The sequence below is a fragment of the Chiloscyllium plagiosum genome, chromosome 22, assembly GCF_004010195.1.
Source record: "Chiloscyllium plagiosum isolate BGI_BamShark_2017 chromosome 22, ASM401019v2, whole genome shotgun sequence".
NCBI lineage: Eukaryota > Metazoa > Chordata > Chondrichthyes > Orectolobiformes > Hemiscylliidae > Chiloscyllium > Chiloscyllium plagiosum.
In genome coordinates this window covers 35,479,799-35,501,307 of record NC_057731.1, presented here as the reverse complement: position 1 = coordinate 35,501,307, position 21,509 = coordinate 35,479,799, and the positions used below count along the sequence as shown (strand labels likewise).

The following is a 21,509-nucleotide window of genomic DNA, read 5'->3' as shown; positions in this document are numbered from 1 at the left end:
GATTTTGAGAATTTTTTAGATGGGCAGATGTCAACGTTTGCTGTTGCTAGTGCTCACATATCAAGTACAACTTCAGGTATTAGCACATGGGCAGATTAAAGGTAGAAACTTCAAAAGATGTGGTCACTCATTCTCTGCTATTGGATGCAGTGGGATCCCCAAACCACAGCCAGAAATTATTGAAACCTATTGATGTAATCTTACATTGCAGTTAGAAACGCAATTAAAGCTGGAACGTCAGGTATAATTAAACTTTCAATAACAGAAATATTTTTAAACAGAATTGGTTCTGAAAATATCTTGATTATAACAGACATTTCATAACTAATTTCTAGAACTTTTAAACTAAATGTAAATAAATATGAAAAAATATGCTTTTATACCCCCATAAATATGAAAAAATATGCTTTTATACCCCAAATTTTAATAATCTTCTGTGTAAAACATTTAAAAAAAAGATCAAATTATTAGTGCTTTTCATTTCCTGGTTGCTGGCTGGTAAGAATTCTCTAATGGATTTGGCTGCTGGGCCAGCTCCAGGCTGAGAATCCCCATTAAACAACGTTACAAAGAGGGGACAAAAATTTGCTGGAGAAAGTCTCCAGATTTCGCATTTGGATTTTGTTCAAGGTTAGCATTTAGCATTGCTGTGGTTTCGCCTCCCATAGGGTATTTTATCTCAGGTAACAATGTTCAGGCTTTGCTTTGAAACAAAATCAATTCATTGTGGGTACAGCGTGTGCCACACAGCAAGCGATCAAAGATAAGATGGGCTATGAGCCCTTCATTCTCCTTCAGTCACAACAATGATGAGATGAGGATATCTCAAAGAAATAATGGCACACTGTGTCTAACAACAGTAAGACATAACTGTGCATCTTTGGAAACGAGGAATGTTGCATAATCTCAATCAAAGTTAAAAATCACACAACACCAGGTTATAGTCCAACAGGTTTAATTGGAAGCACTAGCTTTTGGATCGCTGCTCCTTCATCAGGTGCTTGTAGAGTACACAATTATAAGACACAGAATTTATATCAAAAGTTTACAGTGTGATGTAACTGAAATTATACATTGAAAAATACCTTGATTGTTTGTTGAGTCTTTCATCAGTTAGAATAACCATGACAGTTTCACCTCTTTCATATGCAAATCACAAAACATTTTCTAAAAGTTACATTCTCAGGTTAACTAACAATTGGTATCAGCCAGATAATATGTTGAAGGTGTGAGCCCCATGTTCCCTGACTGTGCCATAATGTTTAGACTGATTCTAATCTAAAAAGTGAGTTGACAGAGTCTGACATGGATTCATGCAGTTTTTGAGCAAAGTACAATGTAACTCTGCAAGTACAAATTCACCCCACAAACGTATATGTGTGCATGTGGGTTTTTCTGTGTGTGTGTCTCTGTCTGTCTGGGGTCGGGGGTTGTGAGTGTGAGAGAGAGTGATTGTGTGTGTGTGTGTGTATGTGAGTGTAAAGTGTCTAAGTCTGGTGTAAAGTGGTCTAAGCCTGTGAGAGGATGCATGTGAGAGTGTGGGAGCAGGTGTGCCTGTAGGAGTGTGTGCGAGTGTCTGTGTGCATGTCTGCGTATGTATAGGTGTGTGTGTGTGTATATATAGTGCATGGTGGTCACCTGTAATGTGACATGAACCCAAGGTCCCGGTTGAGGCCCTCCCTCTGGGTACCAAACTTAGCTATCAGCCTCTGCTCGGCCACTTTTCGCTGCTGCCTGTCCCAAAGTCCGCCTTGGAGGATGGTCACCTGAAGGTCCGAGGTCAAATGTCCTGGACCGCTGAAGTGCTCTCCAACTGGGAGGGAAGACTCCTGTCTGTTGATTGTTGTGCGGTGCCCATTCATCCATTGCCATAGCCTCTGCTTGGTTTCACCAATGTACCATGCCTCAGGGCATCCTTGCCTGCAGCATATGAGATAGACAACATTGGCTGAGTCACGAGTACTTGCAATGTACATGGTGGGAGGTGTCCCCATGTGTAATGGTGGTGTCCATGTCCACACTCTGACACGTCTTGCAGCGCCTACCATGACAGAGTAGTATGGAGTTGTCCTGAAAGCCGGGCAGCTTGCTACGCACATTGATCTGTTTGAGATTTGGTGGTTGTTTAAAGGCAAGCAGTGGAGGTGTGGGGAAGGTCTTGGCGAGGTGCCCACCCTAATTGATAATGTGTTGCAGGCCGCGAAGAACATGGCGTAGTTTTTAGGCTCCTGGGAAGTACTGAACAACGAATGGTACCCTGTCGGTTGCAGCACGTGTCTATCTCCTGAGGAAGTCATTACGGTTCCTTGCTGTGGCACGTCAGAACTGGCGGTCAATGAGTTGAGCATCGTACCCCGTTCCAAATCATAATCTCAATCAGACATGCGTGGCTTCACATAGCCACAATAATTATATGAGTAAAATTTAGTTAGCAGGACCACATTTCCAAACTTTAAAATAATACTTTGGAGGTTTGACAACTCATCCCGATCTAGTAATGATAGTCATCTGAAGAGTACGCGTTTCTCTTTGTTAACAACTTAGTTGCTTGCACTCAGCAGTCATCAGAGTCAAACAGAAAATGCTTGAGAAACTCCAGATGATCTTGCGTCATCTGTGGAAAGAGAAACAGAATTAATGTTTGAAGTCGCAATCACTTTCCTTTGGAATGTTCTGAAGAATCGTCATACTAGACTTGAAATATTCACTGGGTTTCTCTCTCCACAGATGCTGTAGCTTAGAGTTTCTCCAGCATTTTCTATGCTTGCTTCAGATTTCAAGCATCTATAGTATTTTGCATTTTTTAATCATTGGTGTGTCATACATTGGCCTGAATGACTTCTGTTTCTTTGTAATGGAGCACTAAGATCAGTGATGATCTGGCATAATGTGGGTGATTACATGCTTTGGAAACCTTTGTTAACGGCCAAGTATTTACATTTCTAGCTCTCACTCTCTGCCTGGTCTGTTAGTTCTCTACCTACCTGCTCCATCATGGATATCTTTTATTGAAGGGGGTCAGGTGTCTTAGAATGGTTAGACAATTGGTTGCTCAGCTAAGTCATTTGCACTTGTCTTCTGAGCACAGGTTGTGCTGCGGACAGTAATCTCTTACCCAATGAGATATGAGTGCAGTAATGCAATGCAAAAATCTTACTTTGCTGCTTGACAATATGGTAATTGATTTGACTGTGTGCACCATTTGAGTATGGATAGCAGGTGACCACGATATGGATCATTGCGTACTTAGTACACATGATAAAACAGTGGTCTGTCATCAGACACCGACCCAACTGAAACAGTCCTCGTCCTCTCAGCAATGGCCATATTTCTTATGTTGCTAAGGTGTCAAACCATCAGAAACTCAGAGAGACATAATCCACCAAAAGGATGAATCTTCCCCTGCACAATGAGCAGGTGTGTTGATGTTTTCATTCAAGGAGTTTACGAAACATCATGTGGATGTAAAGGCTCCCTCTGCTTCTTGGGTTGATACATTCGATATGCCTGACATGCATTTACAAGTTATTGAATATCCTGAATAATCCTTGGCCGGTGTATGGATTCACATGCTGGCTGTTTTGTGCATTGAATACGGCGTTCCTGATGTAACATGAACATCATATCTTGGTGTAATACACTTGGTATTAGATTTTGCTTGCCCTTGAAAATGACTTGCTGTGATATACCAAGCTCATCTGCCTACAGCCAAAACAAACACCCGATCTTAGGTATTTCTTTAACTACTGTCGGGCCGCCCCAGCATAGTGACCTTTTGCATCTTCTGTAGTTGCTCACTGTAACTTTTCGCACTGGCTCTGACTGAACTGTGACAGATCAACCTTAAGATCATCTTTAACATTGATGCTGTGGACTACAATGTACAGATCAAGAAGAATGTGGGAGTGTGGATTGGATTATGTGCTCAGTGTATCACAGTTGAGAGTGTGGTGCTGGAAAAGCACAGCAGGTCAGGCAGCATCTGAGCAGCAGGAGAACTGATGTTTTGGGCAGAAACCGTTCATCAATGTATCAGCCAATTATCCTGATACTTGGCTTATATCTCACTTATAAGTCATATTCTTAGGGATTATTCACTGATTCAATTTTCTGGTGGCTCAGTGGTTAGCACTGCTGCCTCACAGCGCCAGGGACCCAGGTTCGATTCCACCCTCAGGTGACTGTGTGGAATTTGCACATTCTCCGTGTCTGTATGGGTTTCCTCCAGGTGCTCTGGTTTCCTCCCACAGTCCAAAGGTGTGTGAGTTGGATAGACTGGCCATATTAAATTACCCATAGTGTCCAAAGATGTGCCTGGTGGGTGGATTAGCCATGGAGAATGTGGGGTTACAGGGATAGATTAGGGACTGGGTCTGGGTGGGATGCTCTTTGAAGGCGCAGTGTGCACTCGATGATCCAAGTGGCCTGCTTCCACACTGGAGGGATTCTATGATTCTAATAAACATTGTATTCGTTAAGCACATCGACTGGGAAAATTTCACCCTCTGAGTGATTGGACCACAGCGAGTGAGTTGGGAAAATATAGTGAGATTAAAAATAATTCTCAATATCAAGAAGGAAAAAAAAAGTCCAATTTTGCACCCAAACGAGTGGACTGCGAGAGTCCAATTTGCATGCATTAACATCTCATCATTACTTATTCTCATCCTACAACTTGCTATTCTCCCACACAGCAAAGAGAAACCAGGCAGTGACAAACCCAACCTGCAAGTCCGCGTGGGTACCACTGCCCTAAGAAACAGATTATCTGGCTATCATCGCACTGCTATTTGCAGGAGCCTCGGCTCAAATTTCCTGCATTTCCTACAACAGTGACTGCATTCTCAAAAATGAACTTGAATCAGCAATAAAACATTTTGATTTGTTCAATGGTTATAAAAAGCATACAAATGCAAATTTTAATTTTAATTTGGAATGAACTCTAGAAAACCATTAAATATTTGCTTATGCTCAAATACTTGTTATACTTTATTGAAACAACTTAACAGATGATGCCAAGTTAGAGAAAATATTAGATGCATTTATGTAATACCTCATCGCACTGTCTATGGCAAAATCAACACAATGTGCAGCCATACAACAGAGAGAACTGACTAGCTTGCTAAAATTAATTTAACATATACAGAAGATGGGCATAGGCTGATGCATGAACAACATAATGCAAGTACATTCTGCTGCAATTCCTGAGCAGAAACATCACATTAACTCTGCTCCAGTCACATTTGTTACGTTGGCATTTTGTCCTCAGTTTCAGAGTTGAAATTTAGCAGTCGTGTAACAGGAGTTGACTTTATTTGGTAAAATTGGCCTTTATTGAGGAGCGATTATTTTGAGGGAAGAGACTGTGCACTCAGATGAGGTTGCCCGAGGCAGATCTGTTGATATGAGGAAGTGATTATATGCTGCACCAGACCAGCCACTGGTGTGCAGAAATGTCAGACCATATCATTTCCGCTGCTTGGACACTTGAATAAAACTGAACATTAAAAAGTATTTCCGATCAGCAGGGATTGACACAAAGAAGTACCGACATTGTTGTTCTAAGTATCAGGAGCCAGTAAAGAAAAACAATCCCTTAAGCGTTTGGGATTTAAGTAACTGTACAACTTCCTGTTCACTTACTGTAAGAGAAATTTGACCAAATATGCAAATATTTCACTTGTTTGTGAAAGCCAGTTTTTTTAACCAAAGACACACCCAGCCATCATGATTAGAATCAAGGTGTAAATACAAATTTGTAACATGACAGGGCTGGAAGAGAAAACAAAAACTCTAGATAACACAAACAAATATATCTATGAGTTTCTGATAAAACAGAAGAAATAAAGAACGGATCACACAGTGGGTTAACCTTATGGTATCTGGCAGCTGACTTCCAATGAAAGCTAGACACTTTCAACGTATCAATTTAATGCTTAGCTTACATTGCATGTTTGATTGCATTAGTAGCAGCTTTGCCTCCTGTAATAAAAAAAGACTCTTGAGTATGTTATCTCCATCAGTGTGTGGCTCTTTACTAGCTTTACAATATTGAACAGGACCACCTTCAGGTGTAACACAACACACACACTGATACAGAAAACATGGTGTAGTGTGTTGCTTCTCTGAAATTATTTACAGACAATAAGAATAGGCTCTACATTGCTACAAAGACTGTTGACTGCAGATCTGTCTCTCACCAAATTTCTCTCCCAACAAATCTTCCTGGCACCATCTCAGTGGGTGGGGTTATTGCACTTGATCAACTCTTAACCCTTTACAACACATCCAAAGCTGTCTGTCAAATGATTCATCATGGCACAGCACAATAGTATTACACCAAAACAAACTGATCTTACACAGCATATGCTCGGCTAATCACAGTACAGATATTCATCGGTTTGTCCATTTTAACATCACTCCTCTCCTGCCTCTGACAGAACTACAGATGGCTCATCAGTCAAAAAGATTCTAAGCAAAGCATGTTCGACACTAACTGATCATCCAATCTTCCAAATCTCTCGCGCATTCCCAAAATGTTCTGTTTAACTTTTGCTTTGAGGTACGGACCCATGGTTGACATGGACATCTCAATGCTCCTGGGACAGGATGATTAAAGTTATCAAACACAAATCGGTAGTTTTATTCAGGAACAGGGAAGAGGCAGACATGGAATTTTTGTAGCACCAACTTGCATTCCAGTTTATTGGCCATTTCCCTCCCACAGCTCCAGCAGCCACTTTCCCTAGGAAGGGACACTGGATTCCTGGGATAGAGGGGTGGGGAGCAGGTACAATGGAACGGGAAGCAAGGTATGTTTGCAAATGGCGAATATCCAATTGAAATTGTTAATGGTCTTTCAAGGCCCATTATGGAAGCTGACCGGGATTTCACAATTAATCTCCAAGTTCCTGGAGGCAGCTTCTGGGTTGTGGGATCTGCACTCCCGGCAAGTCAAGTGGCCCTCCCTTGCCTGCTGCAACTTCTCCCTTATATGGAGTAATGGGCGAGCAGCAAATTAGCTTTCTTCTTAAAATGAAAACATAAACAAATTGGAGAGTGGGTACCTGTATTCTGAAGTGCCCTCTCCCACTTACCCACAATCCTATATCTTGCTGCTACTTCAGTGCCAAAAGGAACTGGTCCGCTGGTCACCGGAACCCACCCACTATCCTGCATTGAATTGAGCATTAATTGGTCATCCAGAAGGGGCTAATGTTTAGTAGTCATGCCACACTCAAAGTTTGCTTCTGGCCCCCATTTGAGGTAGGAAATGAGCTAGGAGCTAGGAAAGCGAAAGCACTCTTTGCATTCATTTGGAGAAGGCTAGAGTACAAGGGCAGAAAGGTACTACTGAGGCTGAACAAGGCTCAGGTTAGACCTCATTTGAAATATTGAGAACAGTTTTGGGCACCCTGTCTAAGGAAGGATAGGGTCTAGAGGAGGTTTACAAAGATGATCCTGGGGATGAAGGAGTGCTTGAGGACTCTAGGTCTGAACTCAAAGGAGTTTAAAAGGATGATGGGAGATCTGATCGAAAAGCACAAAATATGGAGAAGCCTCGAGTAGAGTGGACGTGGAGAAAGTATTTTCAACACTAAGAGAGACTAGGACCCGAGGCTACAGTCTCAGAACAAAGGGAAGACCCTTCAGAACTGAGATGAGGAGGAATTTCTTCAGCCAGCAGGTAATGAATCTATCAAACTCATTACTAGAGAAGGCTGTAAAGGCCAAGTCAATGAGTGTACTTAAGACAGAGATAGATAGGTTCTCGATTAGTAAGGGAATCAAAGCTTCTGAGGAGAAGGCAGGATAACAGGGTTGAGAAACTTATCAGCCACGAGTGAATGGTGGAGCAGTCTCAATGGGCCGAATGGCTTTTTTTTTTGGTCTTATGATGTACAGTAGAGTTCAAATGTCGGTTGGGAAAATCCTACCAAAGGACAGAACCTTTGTTTGAAGTGTAGGGCTAATAGCTTTGGAGGAGAAAAAGAAGCTTTTTCACTAACCAACATCTTTGCCAAGCATCAGTTGCAAATAATTTGCAAATAGTAATTACAGGAAGAGCTCCAAAATCAAATAACAGAATGATCAACTTGCTTCTGGGTTATACAGAATGGATTAAATTAAATGGGGATTGAGGGGCATAATACAATCACCTTATTAGAACTGGAATTGTCAGCTTCAAGAACCATTGCATCAAACAGCAGCTGTAGTAGCAGGGGATATTCCAAAATATCACTACATTCTATTCTACAGAAGTACATTTAAGGTTGTTAAAAAGTTACGAAATGATTCTTGAAACAAGTGCAAATGCTAAAGAATTGCAAAAAATTAATGCCTATGGCAGCAGCAAATGCAGCGAGCACTTTAATGGTAATATTTAATGGCAGGGTCCCTTCTGCTGGCTTCAGAGCTGGAGACTGTTCTGCCTTGCCTCCTTTGCTGATGGCCAGCCATAGGGGATGCAAGCCAGGACTTGGAGGAATTGGTGATATCCAGCAGTAAGTGTAGGGCATGAAGCTCTCAGCAGGTCTGTCTTGCAATGCTGGCTTAGAGACTAAAAATCTGCAGATGCTGGAATCCAAGGTAGACAAGCAGGAGGCTGGAAGAACACAGCAAGCCCAGCAGCATGAGAAGGTGCAGAAGGGGCTGGCTTGGTTGATGTGATATTGATACCTTTGCTCCCCTTTGGAGACCCACAGACATGTTTGCTTTGTGTATGGCAAGTCCCCCATCCAAGAATGAGAGGAACCAGCAGCAGTGCATTGAAGCCTCTTAATAAACCCTCCCTCCCAACACTAAGCCTTTTATGAACTCTTTCATGGCCTTTTCTCCACAGATTTAAATCTGGACAGAGGTAGGAAGGTGCCAGAGACCTCAACCACCAAACCTGGCACAGTGGAGGGCATTAAATTCCATATGAATTGTGAAGTAGCTCCCCTACTTTCAGTAGCATTAGTGTTTAATAAAACAGACTTATGTCCAATCTCTGCCATCACGTGTTGTCACAACTAGAGTTATAATTTGTAACTCCCTCAACCTTTTCACAAAAACACTTTTGCTTGAAAGTGCTGACACAGTCTGAGTTTGCACTTTACACATGCTTTATTCAGAAAATTTTGACTCCTCTTCTGGGGCTTACACAGCCAGACAACAACATACCGTCAGAGGGGAGGATTTCTTAAGCTAGAATGAAAGAGATTTTAAAAACGTAGCCACTCCTCTGGTGTTTGACTATGACAATGAGTCTTTGCAGAAGGAAGCTGCTAGTATTCCTGGCTGCAGCTGCTGGATGAGTTTGGGGAAATTCCTCAAGTGAAGGTAACAAAGTAAACCCTGTTCAGCGCAAACCTTATTTTTCAGTTGCAAAATTATTTCAAAACAAAACAATACATTGCCTGGATTTCTCTGAGCAAGTCTTTGTTTGTGGTAATTTTAAATTATAAATAGCTCCATAGCATAGTTTGCAAGAATTTTCTTTCAGTGTAAATCAAATCAAATGTTTGCAATTAATATATTTCCCTGTCTCTTTCAATGGTATAGGGAGAGATCCTTTAAAGAAGGCAAGCCATTCGCATATCAGTTTATCCAGTATCTTTTCGCTAATGCCATAATGACCTTCATAACAGTTAGATTTGGCTACTTTTTACGGCAAAGGCAGCCAATCATGGTCCACCAACTAAATTTCTCAAGCAGGAAAGAGATTAGGGAAGATTTTTGGGCTTCTTCATCAGAGGGAGGGACATTCTAGTCTCGGTTAATAACTCCCTGCTAAGTTCTCTAGTGTTTCTTCTCAATAGACTCACAGGATCACAGGAGTAACATCTCATATAAAAAGAATAAAATCTTTGTGCCATATAGCAAACCAAACATCATAACCTCTGTGATACAGCTACCTGTCAACTAAACGCAACATGTACTGCAAGTCCTCTACGGAGCTGTGCTATTTGAGCAAATGTGTGCCTTCCTTCTTGAGGAATAGTTAAACATGGAACCGACCATGATTCTAAATTTCAGATCTGAACAGGGATTTTGAAACTAAATGGGAAAAATTTACAGCAATAGAAGACAGAACTTTTGAGTCCCCAAAGGGGCCAGAAACAAGTACAGCATGTACTGAAAATAGTGCTGCTGGTCAACATGCTGCTTAATTGAGTCCATCATGCCTATCGACAGGTGGATCTGAAACACTGGTCCAACTCATCTTGTTTAATTCGTAATGGAGAGCCAGTACATTTATTTTTAAGTACTGATCATTTTTTCCTCTGAGGTGTCATGGTTATGTAACCACAAACTGAGATCAGCGAATTGAACTACCTAATGGCAGCTTAGAAATTTCCAGGCTGCTGCCTTCCTGAGAGGCCTTCCTGGCTGAACCAGCATTGCAGCCATCTCAGGCTCCCACTGTGGTAAGCTCTGTCTTGTGACACTGCACTGGTGACTCTGCTGCAAAGGCTACTTCTTCATTTTAATATTTAAGAAAGTTGAGAGGGCACATCCATTTTAGCATTCTGCCACTTTCCAGCTAGACTGCCTACTATACATCTTCCATCTCTGAGTGTATGAGCCATTGTAGACACGAGTCCAGCCTCTCGCCATCGCATTACCAATTTGATAAAGATTATAGTGCGGTGACAATTTCCCTTACAGCGTGGGCCTCTGATGTGGCGGCTGAAAATTCTGCCTGTTGTAAAACTTTTTAAACACAGATTTAAAATAATACTCATTACAGATTGAAGATGGTATGATAAACATTAAATTATCTTGAAATAATGCAGTAATAAATGAGAAAAACTCAAGTGGCAAGCATATGAAAAGCTCTATTAAAGATACAGAAAATTTGCTGCATCCACATCTACAACGTACAACTGTTGTAAAGCATGGTTCAGAACGCGTGCTCCTAGTTTGTGTATACATATCATGGAACACCATACACAGAATTACTAATGCAGAGCTTTCTAAATTTAGTTGCTTATTCATGCACCTGATGTATTGATTTCTGCAACTACAATTTAACCCAATAAGGAAACATGTACTTTATCAGTGGTTTGTTATCTGAGCAAACTCTCCCTACATTCTGTAGTGGATTGATGCTGAAATGTAAACTTAAGAGCTTCTTCACTGACCTTTGCAAATTTAACAGGATGGGTCTGCAATGTCTCACAGCAGCTGGTTCAGTTAGTCTGTTTCCGCAGCATTTGAGAGATGATGCCTTCTCCTCCCTGCTAAACAGTGCACTTTCTAATTTACTTTGTACTTGAATGACAAACTCTACACAGTTACTGTGGTTAGCCAAGCAAGCTTTGAAAGCCAGACACTTTACTCATTTAAAATAACATTTAAATGGGTAACACCAGCAGCATATTAGATTGTGTACTGCATTACCCACTGCTGGTAAGAAAGTGGTACTTCAGCAACAAGAAGTACTTATTTTCAGGTGGTCAAATTTAAATAAAGGTAACAGATATCCTTTAAAATTAGGGGAAAACTCAGCTTTTTACAACTGGCATCCAGAGTCTGAACAATGAAAATGTTAACTCTTAAAGAAAGGCTCAGTCTGGCATATTTAAATGACTGAAATATTATGATGGCACTGACATTTTCCAAAAAGGCAAGGAATAGTTAAAAAAAAATTGAACAAGAGTAACACCATTCAGTGACAACGTGTAGCTTCAAACAAGAAATAATAATTAGCTCGATGTCCAATTTGGATTCAAAGAGCTTTCCAGTTGTAAGCACATTTGAATAGGCGACTTTCATTTTTGTTACAAAAAGATATTAAACACACCCAAACAAGCTGTCAATTAGAGCATGCAGATTAACAATGATTCAGAACAGCAATATGAGATACTATTCTGATGTGCTTGCCATATTATTATGGGAGTTTGGCAAAATCCTGGCAACATGGCTGCATAATACATGTGACCAGGCTCAAAACATTTTGCAAATAAAAGTGAGGAAAAGAGATGGGCGTTTGGAGACAGACCTCACGGTCTCTTGGCATCAGTCCAGCTCAGTTTTGTTCAGAGGAATCCATGTGTGCCCAGAGCTCATAACACTCTCTGAATTTAGCTGCACAGTGCCGTTTTAAGGATTTTAATATGAACTTGAAGCACGTCCATAGGTACAAGCACTCGGAAAGTTTACAAACACATACCTGCATTCCACATTAATTGGGACTCCACTCTGCATCTGCAAATCTTTATCTGGCTATCTGAAACAGCAACAGGCCAGAAAATGGTCATGCTCTACCATTACTCTGTGTGACACTGAATAATGGTTCAAGTGAGGCCATTCAACATGTACAAATCCCCCGAGTCAGCAGCGGGTCACGCTGGACTTTTCTATAGGACTATTCAGAGGGCTCCCACTGACTTAACAAGCTGCTGAGGTCATCCAAGCCTCTTACACCTTTGCTGACAATCGCAATGCTGATTGAGACAATTTTCTCAATAGTAAACTGGGAGAAGAAAGCAATAAAATGTACATTCACATTATTTTATCAGGTGGAGAGGATACATTTGTCTTTTCTTTCTCTTGCGATGAGGCACTATATTTTAAAACAAACTGCAGCGATAAATAGAGATGGCAACCTATCTACTCAAAGGAGGACAGTTGACAATTCACATTTTATAATTAGGATGCATGTCTCCAGTTTAATTTTAAATTTAATCCTGGATGGCTGTATTTTCCAGAATTTGGGAACAGCCCGGATCGAAAGGAGGTTGATATCTTTTCCATTTAACTGTTGTAATCGGTTTTCCTTCATCACCCATCTCCCAGCATCGTGCGGCCAACAATCCGTAAACCTCCCCAACTTCTCCCCTCGATCTCCGATCCTGTCTGTCTTGATCCTTCAGCTCAGATTGCTGGTTTGCCATAGAGTAATGGCAACAGCTACGGTTCAAATCCTGTAACGACTGAAGTCACCATGTTTTCTCAACCTTGATCCTCAGGTTAAACTCACCCCCTGCTGTCTTTCTTAATGAGAGAGCATCTTAAAGTCTTCTGGGTTGCTGGCGACTTTCGATTCACCTGACCCATCTGATCTTTTCCATGTGGCTTCCATCTCCAATCATATCTGGTCTGTGGCCTAGCCCCCCCATCAAAATGAACCCTGAACCTAACACTCCTGCAAATTGAAACTGCACTCTTAACCTGCTATGGACCAGACCAAGCCTCCTCAATACATATTAAGAAGATAATCTAGACTTATTTTAATTTTAAAATGAAATGCCAGGCATAGTGTTCTGGATGCAATTCAACTGGTCAAACTGCCAGTCCTGGAGTAAAATCCACTGCAGTCATACACTATAGTTAAAATCCAACAAAAGAAATAAGAAATTGGAATAATGTAGCTCTATTAGAAGACTTTATAGAATAGTAGATTATTTAATGACTAACTAGCAACTGTTCCAATATTGTAATATCCCATATACACATCCTTGGCAAAGGCAAAAGCAGTAAAATAGATTGTGTCACATGCAATTCTTCAGTCCAGGAGGAAAAGACATCAAGAGAAAACAGAGAGATAGTAGCAGGGAGAGCTGTACTACAGCTTCCAAATCCAGTATCAAGACCCCACCAATTGCTACTAAAAAGCTAAAATTAAAAATTTGTTTTTTTTTGGGAGCTTAATCCCACCCATTCAGGTTGCTACTATTGTTCCAATTTTTAAACACAGACCCCAAGGCCTCACAAACCATTTATTCTGTTGGCTTTGAGTAGGCCAATCAGCACCTCGGTCTCAACCTTTCTTCAGGTGAAAAAAAGGTCAAAATACACCTCTCAAAGCCAAAGTTAAAACCCCTCTCAGCGAACCCTGATCCTAAATGCCCTAAATGACCCCCGATTCTAGCCCTCCCCGATGAGCCCTAAGCTAATAATGCCCCCCCACCCCCACCAACCCCCAATATTGCTTGGCTCTGTATTGTTTATGCAATGCTTCAGCGTGCCTGACCTTCCGGCTCTGTGCTCTTCTCACCACACTAAGGCTGTGTTATTCTACTTCCCTCACCCTCACCTGGCTCTGGACTGCGATCTTCCCCAACCATCTACAACCAAGGCCTTCAAGTCCTGCCTGGCTGCAGCCTATAGAGACCTATGGCCCTGTTAGCCAACCTCTCAATCCAACTGTCAGTGAGGAGGGAATGGAGTCAAACAAGATAATCAGCTCCTGTTTCTATGTTCATCTGACCTTTAGCTTTCCACAACACCAAAAAAAAACAACAGAACAGTAATCCTGCTTCTTCCCTGACTCCAAAATTTTGCAAAATCTCTTCAATCTATTGGAAGGGGTTGACAATGGTAATGGGGCTTCCAAAATGTGACTGACATATGCAAACAAATGATATCACTGAATTTACAAATCTCACTTTCCCTACTTTCATTAAAAAAGAGCAAGCCTTTCAAATGTACGTTTTGCAGCAAAATTAACAATTCAAAAAGGCCAAATCAGGTTAGAAGATGTTCTTTCACATTACACCAATTAAATTTGTCAACTCCAAAACAAAAAAGTCAAGTTACATTTAAATAATGCAATGGCTTTGAATAAAGTTAGTGAAAATTGCTAACAGTAATTCAACAGTAATATTACTTACTTGGTTTTTTTGACACAATAGAATCAAAGTTACAATAAGTTATCTGTCTAACCTACTCTTGTATAATTAATAGAGGTGATTCAAAGCAAACAATACCTGGAGGGGCCAGGGATCAAAGGAAAATGAAACAAGGTCATGTGGCTGAAATGGCCAATTGCCTCAGGTGAAGCAAAGCATCCGAAAAGTCAATCCAGGCAAAGTGTCCTCACTCAATTTGGCTCAGTGCAGGGATAGATAAGTGCATTTCACATGGTGTGGCAATTTGTTTAATCTCCATTAACCTCTGCACCAGGAAGAATCAGCCATACTGGCTTCATCCATTCATACATAATTTATTAATTAGTCTAAATGCTGACCACAGGCAGGATACGTTGCGTCAAACATGACCTACTGCAGAGTGTGGTCAGCATGTCACGAGACAGACATGAACTCATTGAATGGTAGAGTGGGTTCAAAGCTCTAAATGGCCTACTTCTGTTTCTGTTTGTTTCTAATGTTCTTATGACTCAAGTTAACAGATTTTCAAAAATGGTTTTGCTTGTGCATAAGGGGGCCCTCTTGTGGCACAGTGGCAGGATCCCTAGCCCTGGACCGGGAGGCCCAGGTTCAAGTCCCACCTGCTCCAGAGGTGTGTACCAACATCTCTAAACAGGTTGATTAGAAAAGAGAATACCTGAGCATAAGGTGGATAAGTTTAAAAAGAAAAATGTGACAGCGAAAATATAAAAGTAGAGGCATTCTGGAAAAGGCAAGAGGCCATTAAAACGTAAAATGTGACTACAGATTTCTAATAGTAAGACTGACGTTCGTGAGAATGCAAATACATTGCTCGAATTTCTAATGATACATTCCAATAATCATCCAACTCAGACGTGAAAAATATTTAGCCAAAATATGATTCTTTTCTGTCTGACAAGCTTTTATATATTTGTAATATGAATTCCAAATGTTTGTAGTTTTAAAATTCACCACAATCCAGCAGCAATCCCCCCCCATCCCTGACACACCCCAACACTGTCTGATGTCAGGATCCTTTCTTATTCACTGGTAGAATGAGGGCATCACTGGGCTGGCTTTTATTGTGTATTCCAGCCCAGAGGTTTCCTAAGGGTCAACCACATTGTTGTGGGACTGGAATCAAACATAGGGCCAGACCAGGTAAGCATGGCAGTTTTCTTGTCTAAAGTCGATCCCATCAGCCATGGTGGAATTCAAACCCAGGTACTGTTCTGGGGACTTGGATTAACAGTCTATTGACAATACCACTCTGCCATTGCCTACGTGTTGCTTCGAGAAAATACAGGCCTAGGAGCTTTTACAAGCGGTAGTGGACATTAAGGCAATACAAAGGGAGGATGATATCAAGGAAAGTAAAATTATAGGTGAGAGAGACTTAGGATAAGTAGGACAGTTTCAACTGCAGGAGGGAAGGCTATTAAGAAAAAAAATCTGAGGAATTCTAATATCCATAATAACAAAAACTACCTCTACTGCCAGACATTCGATGATCAGAGAATAAATTTTAAAACAAGTAACAAAGAACTGAATCGAAAAGTGAGGCATAATTACTTTACACAGAACATTGTTTGAGAAGGTTTTGTAACAGAGCGGAGTTAAGGCTGTCATATCCTTTAAAGAAAAATATTGGATAAATATTTGAAACTGGGGAAGATATCCAGCAAAGGGAAGAGAGAGTAGGGCAATAGGATTAGTTTTGAATTTCCCAGAGTAATAAGTTGGCACCAGCACAATTGGCTGAATGAACTCCTCCTGAATTTCTCACCCACTTCAGTTCAGCAACCTTTTACACAGAGTTTTTTGGTTTGGCAACACCCAGAACAAAACAAAGAAAATCAGTAATAAGCAAAACAAAATATAGTGGATTCTGTAGGAAGTTCAGGAGGAACAGAGGAATTGTGGGACACTTGAAGGTGCCAGGGCAGGTTAATAGGGTAGTTAAGGCAGCATATGGGATACTTGTCTTTGTAAATTGAGGCAGAGATTATAAGAGCAGGAGATTATGTTGAAACTGTACAGAATCTTACTTAGGGCACAGCTGCAGTACTGTGTGCAGTTCTGGTCACCACACAATAAGAAGAATGTGATTGCACTGATGGGGGTGCAGAGAAGATTCACCAGAATGGTGCTTGGTATACAGCTTTTCAACAATGAAGATAGGCTGGATAAGCTCAGGTTGTTTTCTCTGGAGCAGAGAAGGTTGAGAGGGGACCTGATACAGGTGTGTAAGGTTAGGGGTTTGTTCCCCTTAGTTGGAGGATCAGTAACAAGAGGATACAATTTTAAGGTGAAAGGCAGAAGATTTAGCAACGATTTGAGGAAATTCTTTATCAGCCAGAGGGTGGTGGGGATCTGGACCCCTTGCCTAGGAAGGCAGTGAAAGTTGGTAACCTCAATCAGTAAAACGTACTTGAATTAGGACTTGAAATGTCATAACTTTCAAGGCTATGGGCCGAGTGCTGGAAAACAGTACTAATATAGATTTAGTGTAGTTTTGGCAATACAGACTCAATTCGCTTCAGGGTGTCTTCTGTACTGTATGATTCTAGGATTCAGAATGCTGGAGAATCTCAATAGGTCTGTCAGCATTTGTGGAGAGAGAACTGAGTTAATGAAATGACTCTTTCAGTAAATCAGAGAAACTTCAAAAGAGTAGAATCTTCAATTAACATCTCTATTTATCACTCTCGGAAATATGCAGTGCTTGATAAAGCTTAAATCAAACAATTTGTAACCCTGTTGTCAGGATTTAAATCATCCTATTTGAACTATCCTATTTGAACTTTGAATTTTGAAGAATTTGAGGTAAGCCAGAGAAACCAAATAGATATCAGCATCTCATCTGCACAGCTTCGGAAAGACATAGCCAGAGATTTCTGAATGTCAGACACCATAACTAGCAGGCAGGTACATTATATGAGGCATTTCACAAAGTGCAGTGAAACATTGGTGAAGACAAGTTTACCACCTACACATTTAAAGCTTACTTGAAATTTAGGAATCTTGATGATCTGTCTGGCTTTGCATCAACAACATCCCCCCCTGATGCTTTGTCATCTTCCTCTGTTCCTGGCATGGGAGAGGATTCATCTTCCATTTCAGACATATCTAAAGCATGACAAGAGTTATTAATGTAAGTTTTGAGCATACCAGAATACTCTGAACTTAATGTAAATATCCAGAAAGGCATGTGATCACAGAAGCTGGTAATACTAATATTTAAATCTGAGAAATTCAATAACATCCGTACCCCATACTAACAGTTAATAATTAAAATAAATAAATATCCAACTAATAATTGTTCAACTCAATTCAATAAGTATTAGCAAAATCTGAATCAAATAAATGTATAATGCAGATGCGGAGAATTGTATACACTACTTACAATATTGTCTCTTCAAATAAAATTTGGATAATTTTATGAAGTTTAATTCCCAACATATTTGCAAAATCCTTAAGTCTGATTTTATTTTGACTCAACACCCACTCACCTACTTACAGCAGGGATCAATACAATGGCAAACAATTGGAATCCTAATCAAATTCCCCATCACTCCCTGATCCACAGTGCAGCTATTGGCACAGCTTGGCCTGGTCAATAGCACTTGAACTACTTTATCAATTAACTCAAACTCCACTCTGTGAGCTTAATCTAGGCACACACTACAGTGCAAATTCTGTGCATATGTTGCAATGGCAGATTTTGTTTCATGGTTGAGGTGTTAATCTGCCTGTAAGCGATCTAATAGGATTAGTCAAAGCTGGGACTTTTTCCATATCTTGATTTATATTTGTTTTAACCCACCGAAGCAAAACAAATTAAGTAGCAATTCAGGGCATTTGTTCTTTGTGGCAAGTGCTGTTTTATGGTAGATTTAAACTGCTACAGAGTCTGTTTAAAATATGATTAGTTATTCTTTGCTTTCTTGTATGGAGGTTCTTTCTTTATATTAATTTCATGTAATAAAGATGGGAAGACAGTTCTGTAGAATGCTTCAGCTAAGAAATTTACTGCAAATATCTTGCAGTTACGAGGTCTAATGTACTTGATTTACCTTACAAAGAGCTATGTATTTAATAAACTGAGGAATAATCACACCAAATACCATTTCTTCTTCATCTTTGTCATTACAATGTGAATATGCTGTCTTTAAAACATGTTTGTGAAACTTGCAGTTTCACGTACTATAATTTGAGAATAAATCTGCAGTGCACAGCCACAAGCCGGAAGTAATTTTAAAAAATCAAAAAGGCTAATATGTACAATAAGATGCAACCAATAATGTTAAAAAAAATTGATGCAGCTTGTTTTTGGATATGCAATGATCTAAAACTTAGAAGTCATTAAAATAAATTGGTTCCAAAGTACTTTAAAGTCAATTGATCCAAAACTACTTCCAGGACTTGGTCCATGACAAAACAGAGCTTAATTGATATTTAAATAAACTTAATGATCATTATTTTAATGTACACAGACCATTTACTCTCATGCTTCTTGGTCACTGGATAGAGTGCAACATGTAGCCAGAAAATATAACTCCTTTTGCTGGACTGAGTCTGTGAATAATACCAACACCATAATGACACATTTAATTTCTGACCCTAACCTCTGGTGTGTGAAGAACACACATGTTTATTATATAAATTCAAACAGTTTTAAAACATTTTTTCCATCAATTACTTCCTTCTCCAATTTGCCTGATGGCAATACATCTTTGCTGGGTTAACTTTTACTGACAGTCAATCCAAGTAAGAGCTCCCACCCACATTCCGAGTAGCGTAAGAGACTTGCTGCCCCGTCTCTCTGTTTTCTCTCAGTTTCTTGTAGATTCTGGGTCAGAGACAGGACGCTACCACAGCACCACAAGAACTCCTTCTGAATGGATTAACTGAGGTGAGATGAAAAGCTTGCTACATTTACCTTGTGAAATTGTAATATTCTTAATCTTTATACCTTAGCTCAAACAAAATGAATGATTATCAAGAGGAAGCCCAATGCTTCTGGAAATCACTTCTTGTTTGTGCAATGTCATTCCTACAATCTTGCTGGCATGCATATACACCAAACTGTAGAATCAGAAGGTTTATGACACTGGACAAAATCACTCGGTCCATTGAGTCTGTGCTGACCAAACTACAAGAAATCCAGCTCAATCTCACTTTCTAGCACTTGGCTGGTAGCCCTACAGGATTACAACACCATAAGTGCATGCCCAGAAATCTTTTAAATGATATGTTGGTTTTGGCCTCAATGACCCTTTCTGGAAATGAGTTCCAACTTCCTTACAACCATCTTGTGAAAGGAGTTTCTTTCTAATCTTTCTACCAATCAATTTGAATCTATGCCTCAAGTCATTGACCCTCCCCATCCATTCTATTTAGACCATTTACAATTAGGTACAACACAAATACATCTCTCCTCAGCCTTCCCCTGTTCCAAGGAACTGATCCAATCATTCCACATTGCTGCATTTTTCTGGTCCTGGGAACAGTCTTGTAAACCTCCCCGTTCCCTCTCTCTCTCATGTAATTACATCCTTTCTATCATGAGATGATCAGAACTACATTTATTAGTTAAGTCACAGCCTCATTAATAAGTTCTATAGTTCCAGCATAACATCCCTTATATTCAAACCTTGACTGATAAAAGGACAAGGTTCCATCTGCCTTCTAAGCCACCTTACTATCCTATTCTGCTACCTTCAAGGAGCTGCATTTATCCCATAATCTAGCACTTTTTCTACACCTCTCAGTATTGTATGTACTCCTTTGCCTTCTTTGACCTCACAGGGATGCGTGGTTATACTTCTAAAAAAGATTGTTCGTGGAATGTGGGCAGTAACTAGGCTAACATTTATTGTCCATCCTAATGCCCTTGAGATGATGACAATGAACTGTCTTCTTAAGCCACAGAAGTCCTTGGGGAGTGAGGACATGCACAGTGCTGTTAGGATGGCTGTTTTAGCAATTCGCCCAGCAGTGACAGAGCAGCGATATATTTCCAAGTCAGGATTATGTGTGGCTTGAAGGGGAACATGCACATGGTGATGTTCCCATGTATCTGCTGCACTGGACCTTCTAGGTATGGGGTTTGCAGGTTTGAACAGTTTGCTGTCGGAGGAACCTGAGTGAGTTGCTGCAGTGAAAGCTACAGAATGTACACATTGCTGCCATTGTGTATCCATAGTGAAGGGAGTGAATGGATAGGGTATCAAGCAGGCATGTTTGTCTTGTATGGTACCAGGGCAAATGAAGAGTATTCCATCAAATTCTTGGCATGTCTCTTGTAGATGATGGACAGGCATGTGGCAGATAGGGGACAAAGTAGTTGTTACAGGATTCCTAGTCTCAGTCATACTGTTATTGAAACAGTATTTACATGACTGGTCTAACTTCAGAATTACCACTGATGTTAATGGTAGGGGATTCAGTGATTGCAATGCCATTGAATAACAAGGGGCAATGTTTAAATTCTCTTATTGTACATGGTCATTGCCTGGCACTTGTGTGGTCCAAATATTACTTTACACGACACTAGGTTATAGTATAAACAGGTTTATTTGGAAGTACAAGCTTTCGCAGTGCTGCTCCTTCGTAGGGTAGTTTGTGGTGTTGGATCATAGGACACAGAATTTGGAGCCGTGCTCTCAAAGCTAGTGCTTCCAAATAAACCTGTTGGACTACAACCTGGTGTTGTGAGATTTTTAAACTTTGTCCACCCCAGTCCAACACCGATGTGTGTGGAGGTGCAGGTGAATCTGTGGCGGATATGGAAGTTTCCTTTGGGGCCTTGGAGGGAGGTGAGGGGGGAGGAGGTCTTGCACCTCCTGCGGTGGCAGGGGAAGGTGCCGGGAGTGGAGGTTGGGTTGGTGGGGGGTGTGGATCTGA

At 40.6% G+C, this 21,509-nt stretch overlaps 1 protein-coding gene and 1 long non-coding RNA gene across 3 annotated transcripts in view; one reads left to right on the top strand and one right to left on the bottom strand.

Annotated features, from left to right (window-relative positions):
* Nucleotides 1–21,509, bottom strand: part of casp7 (caspase 7, apoptosis-related cysteine peptidase) — a 46,485-nt gene that overhangs the window by 18,999 nt on the left and 5,977 nt on the right. Inside the window, exons 1-2 of one of the 2 annotated variants that reach the window (XM_043712782.1) lie at nucleotides 17,609–17,696; nucleotides 12,161–12,217 (exon numbers count right to left, since the gene is read on the bottom strand). In XM_043712782.1, the coding sequence (XP_043568717.1) occupies nucleotides 12,161–12,195 (35 nt within the window). In that variant the 5' untranslated portion in view covers nucleotides 12,196–12,217; nucleotides 17,609–17,696. Of the gene's footprint in view, nucleotides 1–12,160; nucleotides 12,218–17,608; nucleotides 17,730–21,509 lie in introns of those variants that run through there. The other variant, XM_043712781.1, reaches the window with a different exon arrangement.
* Nucleotides 788–17,683, top strand: LOC122561203. Its single transcript, XR_006314943.1, has 3 exons — nucleotides 788–797; nucleotides 9,421–9,429; nucleotides 17,604–17,683. It is a non-coding gene; the product is annotated as an uncharacterized LOC122561203 (long non-coding RNA).